Genomic DNA, 18,156 nt, shown 5'->3' with positions numbered 1-18,156 from the left:
AGTTCATATCCTTGTGGGGGTACGAATACTGCCATTGACATTATGATGCTTCTAGTACAGGTCCTCGTACGTTCTTGAGTTTCATACTTCCGTACGGCAAACTAGTAGGTCTACTGACGTTTCATCGTGCAGGTGAGGTAAATGGGTCGAAAGTTGATCAGTATGTCGGTGTGAATGCTTCTAGTAAAGGTGTTGTTATTCTTTTAAGGCAAACTAGTACTGACGTTTAGGCGATTCATGCTAGTATGCGGTTGGTAACTTGTCTGAAAGTTCAAGCCTTTGGGGTTGTAAGCTTAAATGTTGTGCGTATAATCGTCCTCATGCACTGTTGACATTTATTCTTCCATGGCACATTAGTACTTGTACTGACGTGTGGTTGATGCATGCAAGTACAGGTGAGTGGTTTCAAAGTTCGTCCTTGTTGGCCGGGGGTGTGCATGACGCCGTGGATATATATATGATGCTTTGCATAATTATGAAGGTCCTCGTGCGTTCTTGGTTTTCGCTGTGCTTTGACTCCCAAGGCTAAGACTAAGGTTCAGTAGATTCCTGCAGGTACGGCGAGCTAGGTAAAGTCTAATTGGTTTCAAAGGTCAGGCATGTGGTGAACGGAATGGCCGGTTACTGATTTACGCCGAGACGTTATAGCTTTGGTCTGCTGTAAATGGTATGAAGTTCTTACAGGCTGTGGTGAAATTGTATTGTGAATGTATAAATGTCCGTTGATTTGTTGGTGTTGGATGAAGTTGATGCATTTTGAAATAGCTTTCTTTCTTTAAACATGCATTAGTGTTCAATATCATTTTGCTGCTTTGCTGACTTCATGTGTAGAAAACCAAAGCCGGAGAGACACCACCAACAGCAACAATAGATGCTAAGCTGCTTTGACTTCTTGTGAAGTAAGCCAAAGTTCGAGAGAAAACAGCAACAATAGAATCTCAGCCTCTGCTTTCACTTCTTGTGTAATAAACCAATCAATGCCAGAGAGACAACAACATCAGATGCTCAGACGGCCCATGGAGGTGAAGTGTCAAAGCGTACAGACTGATTCGAGGATTTCTAACCTGTCGGGGGTCTGAAAGTGTGGCCTTCGCTTCATTGGAAAGAAATGTCATTTAGTTTGGACTACTGCCCATCTGTCGAGAAAACCTCCCGGCTTATCTGTTTTTACCAGTGGCTCGTGTTTTTCTTGCCGAATTTACACGTTGAACGGACATTCATTCGGTAGACTTGAGTGTGGCTTTTCTTTAGGGTTATGCGGCTGTACAGTCCAACCTGCCCCGGTGACCACCTCTCGAACACGACCACCTGTCCATCAAAGACCTTCCCAAAAGATCCTCGACGAGATGTTTTTCTCTTTATAATTCACCTTTACGTAGCGACCACCTTTACGTAGCGACCACCTTTACGTAGCGACCACCTGTCCATAACGACCACTGTTGTCCGGTCCCTCAGGTAGTCGTTATGGTCAGGTGCCACTGTAGTCCAACACAAGTACGACTGACCAAAGGGCGACTGTAGTGCTACACAAGTACGACTGACCAAAGGGCCACTGTAGTCCTACACAAGTACGACTGACCAAAGGGCGACTGTAGTGCTACACAAGTACGACTGACCAAAGGGCGACTGTAGTGCTACACAAGTACGACTGACCAAAGGGCGACTGTAGTCCTACACAAGTACGACTGACCAAAGGGCGACTGTAGTGCTACACATGTACGACTGACCAAAGTGCGACTGTAGTGCTACACAGCACGGCGCTACCCACACAGCACGGCGCTACCCAATTAATTTTTGCATGTGTTCACTATTACTACTACATCTACAGTATTACTATATGGTTATTGGATACGATTCTTCTCTGCCACCTACTTTAATACAATCCACTAGTATGTGTGCATATAATATTAGAACAGTTCAGTGATGGAAACGAACAAACAACAACAAGAGAACAGAAACACATCAACTCAGGTAGGCATCTGGTGATCGAAGCTTTATCCAGGTAAACGTAGGTGTGGCAGGGAATCACAGGTGAGAGACAGAGATATGTGTGTTGGAGTGTCGGTGTTGGAGTGTCGGTGTTGCCGTATTATCTGGCATTGGTAAAGGTCAATTCCTCTCATGCGTCTGTTGTGTCTTTGACACCTACTGCCTCGGGGCTGGAAAGTAACCTTTCTAAGGTTAAACTTGGGGGGGGGGGGGGCGATTTTTTTCCGAAAGTAGGGGGCGGGATGGTTGGTTGTGCGTGGGCAAGACGGAATGACTGACTGACTGACTGACTGACGTGCCAAATATATGTTACAGATCTATATGAGTTTAAGGTTACGGCCTTTTCATCTCTCTCTCTCTCTCTCTCTCTCTCTCTCTCTCTCTCTCTCTCTCTCTCTCTCTCTCTCTCTCTCTCTCTCTCTCTCACCCTCTCTCTCTCTCTCTCTCTCTCTCTCTCTCTCTCTCTCTCTCTCTCTCTCTCTCTCTCTCTCTCTCTCTCTCTCTCTCTCTCTCTCTCTTGACTATAAACTGTTACGATTCATAAAAGAAAATTGTATCAAACGAAAGATTGCATGGCATATCAGTGTCAAACTTATACATGATCGCCATCAGGCAAACGTTGCTGTAGCCGCTGTCGCTCTATTATCGCAGATAAACTCCTTGAAATAAGTAAGGGATAAAACCCTACCCGCCTTATCTTGTTCCACTGCCCAAACACTCTCCCCACCCCCACCCTACCTGCCACCACTACCCCAGTAATGCTAATCCATCTATTCCCCGTATACCGACGCAAGTGTATGAATTCATCTGCTGATTATCCCATTGTGACACACGAAATCATACCCAGGAACTCTCATGTAAAATTTCATAAAGATCGGTCCAGTAGTTTACTCTGAATCGCTCTACACACACACGCACAGACAGACACACACACACACACACACACACACACACACACACACACACACACACACACACACACACACACACACACACACACACACACACACACACACACATACACCACGACCCTCGTCTCGATTCCCCCTCTATGTTACATCGGGTCTAGCTTTCATTCACGGTTCTTTCCCACTGAAGATTGCTGTTTAAGAGTCGAATTTAAAAAAAACAAATAGTTATCGTGCAACCACGGCCGTTAATTTTTCGCCTTGAAATTTCAAATCTCAGGGGAACGTAAGTCGTCCAGCTATTTACAGCTATTTACAGCTTGGCCTTATCTCCCTTGTTCAGATGTCGTCACGAGTGATTTCCTCCTGGCTCGACACGTTTATAGCCCCTGGGTGTTATATTTAGCACAGGCCCCGTGGTTATTCTCCAGTTATCATTTGTAAACCACACCCGTAAACCTATTTGGTGCCGCCATGTTTGGGGGGTATATGCTTTTAATGGAAGGTGTGTTCTTTTTCTGCTTATTTATTTGTGTTTTTCTTTGATAACGATGTATGTGAGTTCTTGGCGTGGGATTTGTATGGGCTGCTAAGATAAGGTAACTAGGTAAGACTGAATGGGTCAGGGCGTTAGCAATTTTCTCCCCCCTTTCCTAACCTAGGTGGTGGGTTCAAGTGCTAGTCTTTCGGATGAGACGAAAAACCGAGGTCTCTTCGTGTACACTACATTGGGGTGTGCACGTTAAAGATCCCACGATTGACAAAAGGGTCTTTCCTGGCAAAATTGTATAGGCATAGATAAAAATGTCCACCAAATACCCGTGTGACTTGGAATAATAGGCCGTGAAAGGTGAATGCTCGCTCTAATAGGCTTATGAGGGTTGCTGGCCGATGTGAATGCGTGATATATTGTGTAAAAAATTCCATCTCACACGGCATAAATAAATCCCTGCGCCTTGAATCCGTGGTTGAGATATGTGCGCGATATAAATTGCATAAAATAAAATAAAATAAATGATTACGCGTAGGAAGGAGTAAACCTCGTAAAGATCAACTTGGTTTTAACTTCCACATCTCTCACCATCATCATCATTATCTTCATCATCTGCTTCTTCTTCTTCTTCTTTTTCTTCTTCTTCTTCTAATTTGTTTTTATATTGAACACTCAAAACTAAACTTATCTCACCATATAACCTTTTCTTTGGTGCGAACCTTGCGACTACGTTACTACTCAGTGTTGTGCCAGTGACAGTCTGCAGGCTGCCGTCTGCCGCACGGTACAACAAGAAAATTGGTTGATTAAAATCAACATTGCCGAAGCAATGTTTTCATAAAAGAAGCGGTATTGTACGGGCACATGTTGAATTTGGGTTACATGTGTTGCAGAGTATTTGAAAATCCGTAGGCATAAAAACATGCAAAGAAGAGTGATAGGTCCCTGTTGTGAATATAGTCAAGTGGATAAATTGTTTACTTATATTTCACACTAGTTTTGCTGTTACAGCAGTCCCTCTCATGAACGGACACCCTTGGGCCAGTGCAAACCTGTCCGTACAATGCAGGTGGCCGGTCACGGGAGAGCCCCCCCCCCCCCCCCCCCATCAGACACACTCAGGCACACTGATGGACTGAGTGAGTCTTTGCTACTGGTGAACGAGCTCTACTTGTCCTAAAACAATAAGGTCAAACTACTACAACTTATTACTGAAAGGAAAAAAACTGTCCTGTAAAAATGACGTTAAATCAACGGTGTCAGAAAAAGAGAGATAAAAGAAATCCTCAAATTCCTGAGGATACAGGCACCCCATGAAAGCAGCCACGAACATACTCACAGAGGCACACATGCTTGTGCAGATACTTTGCAAAAATATTAATTGAAAACCTGCATATGTGGTAATTTCTTCTTTTTTGTGTGGCTTTATTGAATACTTCAGGCAGTGACTTTTCCCTGTCCAAATTTCTCTTTCGTCTCTCTTACCCCTCGCTTACCCACCCCCTTACGCTCCACTCCCTTTACCCAGCCCCGACAGCACAAAATAATATCTAATCTGCAAGGCAGAGTACACATTTTCTAAAAGGAAGACTACTCCTCTTCAATTACATCCAGAGATCTTCCAGCTGTCTCCACCATAAGCCAAGTGGTCGAGTCTTATACCCCCTTTCCACACAACCGTTCTAGGTCCCGTTCCCGTACCGACCAAGGAACGGTGCGTGCACGGGAGGGATCGGGACAGAACAGCAATGCACGTAACTGATCGTTAACGGAACTGCTTTGAACGGTATGGTCGGTAGGGGCGGCTGAGTTCGGGCTGCATGTTCAAATTTTTAGCCGTTCCCCTCCCGATCAGAATGAACGGTAATGGAACCTCAACCCATCGGCAACGGAACGCTTTGATCGTTAAAGGAACTTAAAACAACGGTAACGCAACGGTAGCGCTCTCACACACTGAGTTGTCATACCCGCATTCCACACATCCGTTCTAGGTCCCGTTCCCTCACCGACCAAGGACGGCTGCCACTATGGTCAGACGCTGCTGAAAGATGCAAAAAAAAACCGGCCGTTTGCGCAGCGTTCCATTGTTGTGGCAGCAGTCCTTGGTTGGTACGGGAACGGGACAAAGAACGGTTGGGTGGAATGGGGGTATAACTTTTGACACCGACAAACTGAAGAATGAACAGATCTATGAGGTAACCGTCTCAATGATCCAGGCTCAGGAAACAAAGAGTATATATGGCCTGGGGCGATTGTAGCTTCCCTTCTTCGTGCCCGATAGACAAAGACAATAAATAGTAGAGCATAGTGCAATTTCATGTTGGCATCTTCTCCTGCTGGGTACACGTGCACTCAAGTTAACCTCTGCTTTGACCTGTGTGCCAGGAGTCGGATGAGCGAGAGAGAGACACACACACACACATAGACAGAGACAGACATAGAAAGACAGAAGCGGAGAGACTCAGAGGGAGACACAGACAAAGACATACATACAGAGAGAGAGAGAGAGAGAGAGAGAGAGAGAGAGAGAGAGAGAGAGAGAGAGAGAGAGAGAGAGAGAGAGAGAGAGAGAGAGAGAACAAGAACAAGAACAACAAGAACAATTCTTTATTTAACGAGGGTAATAGAGTAAGCAGTGATCTGCTTTTTTACATCTGGCCCTAGCCCTAAAGAGGGACTAGTCTAAAATTGGCAAAGAATAAGCAAGTAAAGAAAACTACTGCTACATGATTATAATAAAATGAAAGTAAGAACATATCATCAATTTACATACAATACATTGCTTAAATGAAAAATGTAAGTTCTCTCAGAGAGAGAGAGAGAGAAGTCGGAAGTCGGAAGTCGGAAATTTTATTTGTTAGGCCTCCGGCCCATAACAAGACTGGTGACACATTATACAAGCGAACAATGTTTAAAATAAGCAGAAAAAGCAACATTATGGCCCTACATCTTGCAACTGAGCATTTTCCAGAGAATCAGTGCGAAATCGTAGTGCTTTGTAAATATACGTTGCTAACTGTCTTACCACTTGGCCATTTGTTGAGGATAGTAATTGGCACATTCTAAACATGGATGGGTTCCGATAATACTTTGAGGCTATTAATTCAACTCTGATCTCATTATATGCGGGACAAACAAGTAAAAAATGTACTTCCGTCTCCAGTGTATCATCTGAGCACAAAGGGCAAAATCTGTCTACGTTATTCACATTGGGTTTATACTGTAAATAGTGGTTATTTAAGGGTGACATACCAAATCTGAAACGTGCTAACATTCTTCTCAAATGAACATTTCTTATCTGATACAAATAACCACTCATACACAAGGACTGCTTAAATAACGAATACACATTATAAAAAACGTGTGATTCAAGGGAACTATGCCAATCCTGTCTAAAGCAATCGACAAGTCTTTGGCGAAATTCTCTTACAAACGTGGAAATATCACCAACACCTTGTGCTTCCCACACTTCACCAAATCCATACTTGTACAAAACATTACGAACGTTACAAGCCCATGTCGTGTAATTTTGCCTTTGTATAGACAGTAGCATATTATACACTTTCTTGGGGTACCTGTTGCCATCCATCCGAGTTAATCGAAGCCAAAACTTCATACACTTTATGTGCGTTACCACAAACAGAGGATAACGTCCTGTTTCACCGTAAACTATATGCCTTGGTGACTTCGAATGGACACCGATAAACCTTTTAATGGCAGACAAATGTACTCTTTCAACAATTTGTTGATCAGCAGAGAGTCCCCAGACCTCCGAACCGTACGTCAAGATCGGTTGTATTTGACTGTCAAACAGTTTAAAAAATGTATCAGGAGAATATTCCCCAATACTCCAAAGAAGTTTGAGGATAGCTGATACTCCCTTTCTCGCGCGATCAGCAAGGTCGTTTAGAGTGTGGGAAAAAGAGATTCTTGTGGACATATAGACTCCTAAATATTTATACATGTTTACAACTTTCACTTCACTATCACCAAAGAACCATTTTTCTCGTAATGCTAGATGACCACCGTTTCTAAACACAACTATGTTCGATTTAGCCATATTTACGACTACCTCAAGCTTCTTTGAGGTGGTCAATAAAACATTTAGCTGGTTTTGCAAACCGATGACACTATCAGAGATTAAAACCACATCATCCGCAAACAACAAAATCAATAATTCGACTAAATCCGGTGACAATTGAATACCGTGTCTTCCATTTGCCATAATGTCTTTGGTTAATTCGTTAATAAACAATGAGAACAAAATCGGTGAGCAGTTTTCACCCTGTTTTAGGCCGACTGGACACATGAATACATCTGAAAGTTCACCTCCTGCTCGAACACACGTTTTCACTGTCGTATACATACTTTTAAGGGCTAAAACAATCTTTCCACACATGCCATTCTGATCCAGTACTTTCCATAGTTTATCCCTGTGAACAGAGTCAAACGCTTTCCGAAAATCTATAAAGGCTGCATACAGTTTTCTATGTCTCAACAACTGTTTCTGTACGGTTCCAAACAGTGTAAATATGTGATCTACTGTAGAGTGATCTTGGCGAAAACCAGCTTGCTCCTCCCCAACAACTTCGTTCTCTTCTATCCAATCAGAAATACGTTTATTCAAAATAAAACTATATAATTTGCTGCATACATTCAACAACGAAACACCTCTATAATTATCCGGTGAATTAATATCTCCTTTCTTATGAATTGGGTGCAAAATCGAGTGTGACCATTCATCGGGAAACAAACCGTTGTCAAATAAATGATTAAAAAAATTGGTCAAAAAAGGCAAAAGTATATCAATACCATTCTTATAAAACTCGTTAATCAACCCATCTGGGCCAGCTGCCTTTCCATTTTTTAGCGCCCGGGCTGCACGCATTACCTCATCATGTGTGATCAATTGGTTTAAAGAGTCACAATTTCTCAGCTCTCCTTGCTCAAAACTTTGATCACCTTCATTACCCGGGGTATTTGTTTCCGCAGGTGGTACGGTACCAAAAACATCACGAAAATGCTCATACCACTGTTCCATCGATATGTTGCATTGTCCACCAAGAGATGGTCGCACTGAACGGACTGTTTCCCAAAACTTTTTAGGGTCCTTTAAATTTGCATGCAAAGACTCAACCACAGAATCTTTATATAATTCCTTTTTTTGCCTCAACAACTCTTTATATTCTCTGCGCTTCTGAGAATACTGCAATCTGTCTTCATCTTCGTCCGAATGGCTAGCCCTGCGAAGGAGTTGCCAAACAACTTGACGGCTCTGCCTACATTCAAGATCAAACCAAATTCTTCTTTTTTCTGAGCCGACAAATATAACCTTTCTCATGCATTCTCCAGCATAAAACAAACTTTCATTAAACTTTGCAAGCGACTGGTTGACATCAATATCAATGAGCACCGTTGCTTCTTCAATAATACCTTTAACATGGTCGCTCTGCATGTGACAGTGAAACTCTGCACATTTCTCTTCGTTCCATTGGTATTTCGAACAAGAATATTGTTTACCATGGGTTTTGGGGTAACACACGCCATTCTTAGTGGCAATAAACAATTCCACCAATAAATGTTTGGTCTCAACCATGGGCACAACTTTTAAATGTTCGCAAAGTGAACGTAATTTTTGAGAAACAATAAAATAATCAATAACGCTGCTGCCACTTTGTGATATGTATGTGAAATTTCCAGGGAAGCCTGCTTTCTGTAATCCATTCAGAATCACTAGACCAAATTCTTCGCAAATGTTAAGAAGGTATCGGCCAAACGAATTCACAACTTTGTCCATGGAAACTCTCGGCATCTTAAGGTCATCAATGTCACTGACGCGGGCAGTAATGTCGGAAAGATCAGCAATCGGGTCTGTGTTTTTAACGTTCAGAGATGCAGTTCTTGAGTTCAAATCACCACAAATTATCATTGGCAGATCTCCACATTCCCTCACAGCTTCTAAAAGACTATCTTCAAGAAGTGAAACACCATTATATATATCTGTCTCTTCGTAATATGGGGCTGATTCTGGTGGGAGATAAGCACCGATTAGCAAACAGTCAGTGTCGATCCCCAAGACATGGTGAGACAACTTCAACACAATAATATTATCCGTTTCTATCTCAATCTGCTTAATGTACTTACACAACTCCTTTCTCACTAGAAACATAATTCCCCCCGATCGCCGCGCATGAATACTGTCTGACACTTTTACAGCGGGGGATGGGAAAACTACATGGGATTGACATTGTAATAACGAGTTCGGTACCAGTTCACTAAATGTTTCCGTGAAAAGGAGAATGTCGTACTTTAACAAGGTTGTGATATCTGTATCTCTCAAAAAGTTCCAGATGCCTTCGACATTAAGCGTAGCCAACGATAACGTTGTTTTAGAGTGTGTGGTGGTAGCATTAGCGCAAGGCACATCAGGGATGTGAGTGCGCTGTGTGGGTTCCTGGCATACCTGAGATGCTGATGGATGTGCGGAAGGGCCTCGGCCTAACCCCTACCTGCGTTTGCCGTTCCAGTTGTCCAGTAGAGTCTGCTGGCGGGAGGAGGGAGGGGCAGAGGTCTGGGACCGGTTCCTGGTCTGCATAGGGGTCGTCTGCTCTCTGGTCTGCTGGGCGCTGTGGTTCCTGCCCCTGCCCCTCCCTCTACTCCCACTGCTTCCACCGGAAGCAATAGCAGAAGCAGAAGCTTCGTAGTGAGGAGAAGAGATGGGGGTACCTCGGCCCATTCCTCGGAGAGGCGGCAGACTCCCGGGGCTGCCCGTGTTGCTCAGAGGTGGCACGCTGGTCGTTGAAGCAGCAGTTTCCCCCTCTTGGTGATGCCCGGCGTCAGACAGCCCAGCTTCCGACACAGCGTCCTCCATCTTGTCGTCGCCTATGGTGCTGATGTCGTCATCGTCGTCGTCTTCGTCTGTATGCACAGTGGACGAGAGAGAGAGAGAGAGAGAGAGAGAGAGAGAGAGAGAGAGAGAGAGAGAGAGAGAGAGAGAGAGAGAGAGAGAGAGAGAGAGAAAAAAATAAAAACTGTAACTGATCTCGTGAGAACGGTAACAAACGAGACATGTCACCTCTCCGAATGCATTCCAATAGATGACCGTTCCTGCGGCCATCAACAAGCAGCTGCATGATGACCTTTCAGTGACTGTGGATAAGTCACAAGTCTAGAATTTACCTGGGTAATCCTAGTGCATACTGCTAACATTAATGTTGAAAGATGAGGTATACAGAAATGTGTGTGTGTTTGTGTGTGTGTGTGTGTATGTGTGGCAGTGTGTCACGTGTGTGTGTGCGTGTGTGTGTGTTTATGTGTGACAGTGTGTCACGTGTGTGTGTGTGGGGGTTTGTGTGTGTGTGCGCGCGCGTGTGTGTGTGTGGGCGCGCGTGCGTGCGTGCGTGCGTGTATGTGTGCGCGCGCGTAGTGTGTGTGTGTGTGTGATTGCGCGTGCGTTTTTTTTGCGCAAGTGCGTGCGTTCGTTTGTCAGCATTCAACTCACTTTCATGACAAGACCGTGGCATGTAGCTGAGGAATGAGCCATGTTTTAACCATCCAAATCCCTCAAGGTATTTTCATTTCCAAAGACGTCAGGACCTGAACACGGTTTTCAAGCTCTGCGAGAAATAAGGGCGCACGGGGAATATTAGCAGACGTTTTGCATAATAAGCCCTCAACGAGCTTCACAAATCACCAATCAGTAAGGATTAAAAACGGTGCGGCGGTAGTGATGGTTTCAACATTTGCAGGGGGTCTTTGCTGGTAGTTGCTGGTGCTTTTAATTTACTGTTAAGCTTAAAATAGACTTTTTGGAGTAGTTCCAGATTGTGGTCTGCTTTCTGCCACATTTCAACAGTATCGGCTGACATTGAAAGACTGTTGTGTTCCTGCAAGCAGACGGTTTTGTGTGACGTTTAGGAGTATTTGTTTGGTGCGGAGGACGAATGTTGAACTACAGGGAGTGCTATTAGTACTACCAGTTGCAAGGATTTTGCAAAAAGGCAAAAAAAAAGTACGAAACCTAATTCGTTCTGAAATTGAATGCTTACAGGGAAGAATCATTATTTCTTCTTTTCTGTCTGTCCAGTTACAAATCAAGAAGGGTATGTTCTTGGAACGTTTAGTTTATGACAAAACAAACTTCATATTCACTGTTCTGCGACCCAGTGGTCTTTCGAGTGGACAGACAGACAGACAGACAGACAGACAGACAGACAAACAAACACTTATGATACAGATAATAAACTTATCCGGCAAGCATGCAACTGAGATTTAAAAAAAACAAGTCGCGTAAGGCGAAAATACAATATTTAGTCAAGTAGCTGCCATTTTTCAGCAAGACCGTATGCTCGTAGCATCGTCAGTCCACCGCTCATGGCAAAGGCAGTGAAATTGACAAGAAGAGCGGGGTAGTAGTTGCGCTAAGAAGGATAGCACGCTTTTCTGTACCTCTCTTTGTTTTAACTTTCTGAGCGTGTTTTTAATCCAAACATATCATATCTATATGTTTTTGGAATCAGGAACCGACAAGGAATAAGATGAAAGTGTTTTTAAATTGATTTGGACAATTTAATTTTGATAATAATTTTTATATATTTAATTTTCAGAGCTTGTTTTTAATCCGAATATAACATATTTATATGTTTTTGGAATCAGCAAATGATGGAGAATAAGATAAACGTAAATTTGGATCGTTTTATAAATTTTTATTTTTTTTTACAATTTTCCGATTTTTAATGACCAAAGTCATTAATTAATTTTTAAGCCACCAAGCTGAAATGCAATACCGAACCCCGGGCTTCGTCGAAGATTACTTGACCAAAATTTCAACCAATTTGGTTGAAAAATGAGGGCGTGACAGTGCCGCCTCAACTTTCACGAAAAGCCGGATATGACGTCATCAAAGACATTTATCAAAAAAATGAAAAAAACGTATGGGGATTTCATACCCAGGAACTCTCATGTCAAATTTCATAAAGATCGGTCCAGTAGTTTAGTCTGAATCGCTCTACACACACACACACACGCACACACACACACACACATACACCACGACCCTCGTTTCGATTCCCCCTCGATGTTAAAATATTTAGTCAAAACTTGACTAAATATAAAAAAAGAGAGAGAAAAAAAATAAAAATAAAAATAAATAAAATAAAATAAAATAAAATAAAAAATAAACTTATCCGGGAAATTGTCCAAGAAACTCACTCAGAAGGCACAAGCGAGGCAATCTGAGAGAGTTTCTTGGACAATTTCTCAGATAAGTTGATGTGTCTATCCGTCTGTCCCCTTGTGAGACCGGTGGGTCGCATTACAGTGCATTCATAGCGTTTTGTTTTGTCATACAATATATATATATATACGTCCAATAACATAACATTCTTGTATTTACATAGAGGTAAGGGGAATCGAGACGAGGGTCGTGGTGTGTGTGTGTGTGTGTGTGTGTGTGTGTGTGTGTGTGTGTGTGTGTGTGTGTGTGTGTGTGTGTGCGTGTGTGTGTAGAGCGATTCAGACTAAACTACTGGACCGATCTTTATGAAATTTGACATGAGAGTTCCTGGGAATGATATCCCCGGATGTTTTTTTCTTTTTTTCGATAAATGTCTTTGATGACGTCATATCCGGCTTTTTGTAAAAATTGAGGCGGCACTGTCACACCTTCATATTTCAATCAAACACATATAGATATGATATGTTTGGATTAAAAACACGCTCAGAAAGTTAAAACGAAGAGAGGTACAGAAAAGCGTGCTATCCTTCTCAGCGCAACTACTACTCCGCTCTTCTTGTCAATTTCACTGCCTTTGCCGTGAGCGGTGGACTGACGATGCTACGAGTATACCGTCTTGCTGAAAAATTGCATTGCGTTCAGTTTCATTCTGTGAGTTCGACAGCTTGACTAAATGTTGTATTTTCGCCTTACGCGACTTGTTATTCTGTATTTTGGAACGTTGGCAGTCTGTCTTTTTTGTGATTTTGTTTATATCCAGTTACGTAATTTTAAATTTTGGCGGGCTTTGCTTTGTTTCTCCGTCACTATATCTGTCTGTCTGTCTGTCTGTCTGTCTCTCTCTCTGTCTGTCTGTCTGTCTGTCTCTCTCTCTCTCTCTCTCTCTCTCTCTCTCTCTCTTTCTGCCAGTGTATGCCGGGGTTACATAGTGTCTGACTGTCTGTCCGCCTGTGTCAGCATGTGCCAGTGTATGGGTTACATAGTGTCTGACTGTAGTGCCTGTGTCAGCATGTGTCAGCATGTGCCAGTGTTTGGGTTACAGAGTGTCTGACTGTCTGTCCGCCTGTGTCAGCATGTGTCAGCCTGTGTCAGCATGTGTCAGCCGAGTGTATGGTGAGAAGAAGAGCAAACATGCAACAAGCAAGAAGGCAACTCCTGTCAGTTGTCTCTACGCGAATCTGAGTACGATAAGATTTTTACATTTCACGCGAGAGCAAGAATGAGTTGCCTGTAGGTATGGATTGTGGTAACTAAACGATTTGTGGGTGGTCCAAGTTATCTCCCCACCAACACCAAAAACATCTTGTGGAGACAAACACCCAACCCCCCTCTCTCTCATTCTCCCCTCCTACAATTATGTCTCCTTACTCTCTCTCTCTCTCTCTCTCTCTCTCTCTCTCTCTCTCTCTCTCTCTCTCTCTCTCTCTCTCTCTCTCTCTCTCTCTCTCTCTCTCTCTCTCTCTCTCTCGTCCACTCTCTCCTTCTCTCTCGTCCTCTCTCTCTCTCTCTCTCTCTCTCTCTCTCTCTCTCTCTCTCTCTCTCTCTCTCTCTCCAGTCTCTCTCTCCAGTCTCTCTCTCCAGTCTCTCTCTCTCTCTCTCTTTCACACACACACACACACACACACTACGCGCGCGCACACATACACGCACGCACGCGCGCCCACACACACACGCGCGCGCGCACACACACACAAACCCACACACACACACACGTGACACACTGTCACTCCAACACCCACCTGGAAAATGTCCTGCATCTTTTGTTTTGATCTGTTTCAGTTGTGCCTGGCCGGGATTCTCGGCATCTATTTCTGTGCGACCAACTTCAAAGACTATTCCAAGACAACCAGGGCTTTTGTTCTCAAGGTGAGGGAGGGGCGAGGCAGTGTCGATTGCGTGTGGATTTGGCATCATTTGGTGTGGTGTACGTTTAATCTCGTGATGCGTGACGTTTCAGGGCATGTTTATAGTGTGGTGTACGTTTAATCTCGTGATGCGTGACGTTGCAGGGCATGTTTAGTGTGGTGTACGTTTAATCTCGTGATGCGTGACGTTGCAGGGCATGTTTAGTGTGGTGTACGTTTAATCTGGTGATGCGTGACGTTGCAGGGCATGTTTAGTGTGGTGTACGTTTAATCTCGTGATGCGTGAGGTTGTAGAGCATGTTTGGTGTGTGTGTGGTGAATATTGTGCTTCCTTCAGGGTTTACTTTCAATTTTATGATGTAGAGCATGTTTGGTGTGTGTGTGGGGAATATTGTGCTTCCTTCAGGGTTCACTGTCAATTCTATGATGTAGAGCATGTTTGGTGTGTGTGTGGGGAATATTGTGCTTCCTTCAGGGTTCACTGTCAATTCTATGATGTAGAGCATGTTTGGTGTGTGTGTGGGGAATATTGTGCTTCCTTCAGGGTTCACTGTCAATTCTATGATGTAGAGCATGTTTGGTGTGTGTGTGGGGAATATTGTGCTTCCTTCAGGGTTCACTGTCAATTCTATGATGTAGAGCATGTTTGGTGTGTGTGTGGGGAATATTGTGCTTCCTTCAGGGTTCACTGTCAATTCTATGATGTAGAGCATGTTTGGTGTGTGTGTGGGGAATATTGTGCTTCCTTCAGGGTTCACTGTCAATTCTATGATGTAGAGCATGTTTGGTGTGTGTGTGGGGAATATTGTGCTTCCTTCAGGGTTCACTGTCAATTCTATGATGTAGAGCATGTTTGGTGTGTGTGTGGGGAATATTGTGCTTCCTTCAGGGTTCACTGTCAATTCTATGATGTAGAGCATGTTTGGTGTGTGTGTGGGGAATATTGTGCTTCCTTCAGGGTTCACTGTCAATTCTATGATGTAGAGCATGTTTGGTGTGTGTGTGGGGAATATTGTGCTTCCTACAGGGTTCACTGTCAATTCTATGATGTAGAGCATGTTTGGTGTGTGTGTGGGGAATATTGTGTAGAATGTTTTTCGTGGCTTTGTTTGTGTGTGTTTCCTTTTTTAAAACAGTATTTTATTCAATGATCATAGAAAACAAAACCGCCCTGATATGGCCCTTCGTGGTCGGCTGGGCGTTAAGCAAACAAACAAACAAACAAATAAAAAACAAAGTCATCTTTCAACTTGCTTTCTAAGCAGAGCAATCAACTAGTTGGCTTATTTAATGTCCACCTATTCGAAATACAACATTAATTTACCAAACAGACATTGCAGCTCTGCACAGGAAGCAGCAAGTCTGTATATTATTGGTATGTGTCCACGAACGAGTCTGTTACACAACTTTTAACACAACCAGAAACGACGATTTCAACTTGGAAACACGCAAGTTCAAGTACTTAGATTTGATGTAATAGTGTGACATGAGAGCAACCAAAATGACGATTTCAAGTACTTAGATTTGATGTAATAGTGTGACATGAGAGCAACCAAAAGAACGATTTCAAGTACTTAGATTTGATGTAATAGTGTGACATGAGAGCAACCAAAAGAACGATTTCAAGTACTTAGATTTGATGTAATAGTGTGACATGAGAGCAACCAAAAGAACGATTTCAAGTACTTAGATTTGATGTAATAGTGTGACATGAGAGCAACCAAAATAACGATTTCAACTTGGAAACAACCACACGCATGTTAAGTACTTAGATGAGAAGTATTGTGAATTGGGAACATGTTTTTAAGCATTTGACTCTTTATCATTATAATCATTCCACCACCTTTTGCTGCAATGTTGGCTAAAAGAAGCACTTTGCCAGTACTGCGTTCCTCAACACCATTATTGATTTATGAGTATATACTTTTTTCCCAGTGTCTGTTTTCCTGAATACTTTTTTTTTAATATGGTGTTCAATCTCTCTCTGTCTCAGGTCCTATGTTCCATTTTATCCGCCATCAGCATTGTCGTCTGCGTCACGGCCGCCATCTTTTCCGCCATTCACCTCGGCCGCATCTTTACCTACGTTTCCTGTAAAGAGACGGAAGACGACTGCCACTGCTTCCTGCTGCAAGATGGCGACGACTTTTTACCGAGAGTTTTCACCTACCCTGGCATCCAGGACTGCTTTCATGTTTTTTGTGAAGTGAAAATATACCTGCTAGTGGTGGGTTCGCTGTGTCTGGCCGGGAGCCTGTTTTCGCTGTGGTTTGCTATTCTCTTGTGGAAGGCGAGATACGGACGATTTCATTCCGGGGTGCGGTTGCCATCTGTTAGGAGACAACGCTACAGCAATCCCAACCCGTGACTGTACTTTGTGCAGACTGGAATGATGACGAGATTTGTTGCTGTTCAATGCAGTGCAGTCGTGTGCGCTTGATGGAGAGGATGTATGTTTGTTTTGTAAAGCCACAGAGAGAAACATGGGGAGGGGTGGGGGGGGGGGGGAGTGGGGGGGGGGGGGGGGAATACTTAGTGTTGAGAGAGGGTGTTGAGTTGGGACGAGAGAGAGGAAACGAGATTTGGCTAGAAATGGGTGCTTCCAATGAAAAACTCACGAAATATGTGTGTGTGTGTGTGTGTGTGTGTGTGTGTGTGTGTGTGTGTGTGTGTGCGTGTGTGTGTGTGTAAAAAAAGAGTGATGGTGTTGACTTGAAATGGGTGCTTCCAATGAAAACCTCCAGAAAGAGAGTGTATACTGTACATATGTACTTCTCTGTCAGTGACTGTGTGTGTGAGCCAGTGAGATTGTGTGCGCCTGAGCGTCTGTACTGTCCGTGAGTGTACGCGCGCGTGCTGGTTAGTGTGTGTGTGTGTGTGTGTGTGTGTGTGTGTGTGTGTGTGTGTGTGTGTGTGTGTTTTCGAACACATGATCTTGACGGACCATATGGTAAGAATTTGTAGTGACTATTTAACTAGTGTCTTATTTTATACATTTCACGCACCAATCTGTTTAACTACAGTCGCGTTACGTGTCCCGATCTTTGTAGTTAGCAGTCGAAGCAACAATTGTTACGTCAGCAATTTGTAGTGTTCATGTTTATTTTAAGTCCAGCATGGTGTTTGAATCACAATGAGTTTCATGTAAGGCCTATCATGGATCAAACTACATGATCATCAGGAAATGATCACCTGATTTGAATCGTCGAAACGGGCGCAGTGACGTGGTGGTAAGACATCGGCCTCCTAATCGGGAGGTCGTGAGTTCGAATCCCGGTCGCTGCCGCCTGGTGCCAGTGGTGGGTTAAGAGTGGAGATTTTTCCGATCTCCCAGGTCAACTTATGTGCAGACCTGCTAGTGACTTAACCCCCTTCGTGTGTACACGCAAGCACAAGACCAAGTGCGCACGGAAAAGATCCTGTAATCCATGTCAGAGTTCGGTGGGTTATAGAAACACGAAAATACCGAATGGCGGGGTAAAAACGGTCATACACGTAAAATTCCACTCGTGCTAAAAACATGAGTGAACATGAACGAAGAAGAAGAAGAAGAATCGTCGAAATCCGGAACATATCTAGGGCATCTGAATCTCAAGCTAGTTTTTCAAGAAAATTAAAAAAAATCGTCTTCATTCTGAAAATTTCTGAAAATTTTTAAGGCAATTT

At 43.4% G+C, this 18,156-nt stretch overlaps 1 protein-coding gene across 1 annotated transcript in view; it reads left to right on the top strand.

The window, feature by feature from the left end:
* Positions 1-16,970, top strand: part of LOC138963705 (uncharacterized) — a 30,017-nt gene extending 13,047 nt beyond the window's left edge. Inside the window, exons 3-5 of the mRNA XM_070335552.1 lie at positions 13,668-13,782; positions 14,405-14,491; positions 16,484-16,970. Coding sequence (XP_070191653.1) covers positions 13,668-13,782; positions 14,405-14,491; positions 16,484-16,858 — 577 coding nt within the window. The 3' untranslated portion in view covers positions 16,859-16,970. The remainder of the gene's footprint in view (positions 1-13,667; positions 13,783-14,404; positions 14,492-16,483) is intronic.
* The last annotated feature ends 1,186 nt before the right edge of the window (positions 16,971-18,156 follow it).

This window comes from Littorina saxatilis, linkage group LG4 (genome assembly GCF_037325665.1).
Source record: "Littorina saxatilis isolate snail1 linkage group LG4, US_GU_Lsax_2.0, whole genome shotgun sequence".
In the NCBI taxonomy this organism is placed as follows: domain Eukaryota; kingdom Metazoa; phylum Mollusca; class Gastropoda; order Littorinimorpha; family Littorinidae; genus Littorina; species Littorina saxatilis.
The sequence above is the reverse complement of the archived record's forward strand: the minus strand, read 5'-3'. Positions and strand labels throughout refer to the sequence as shown.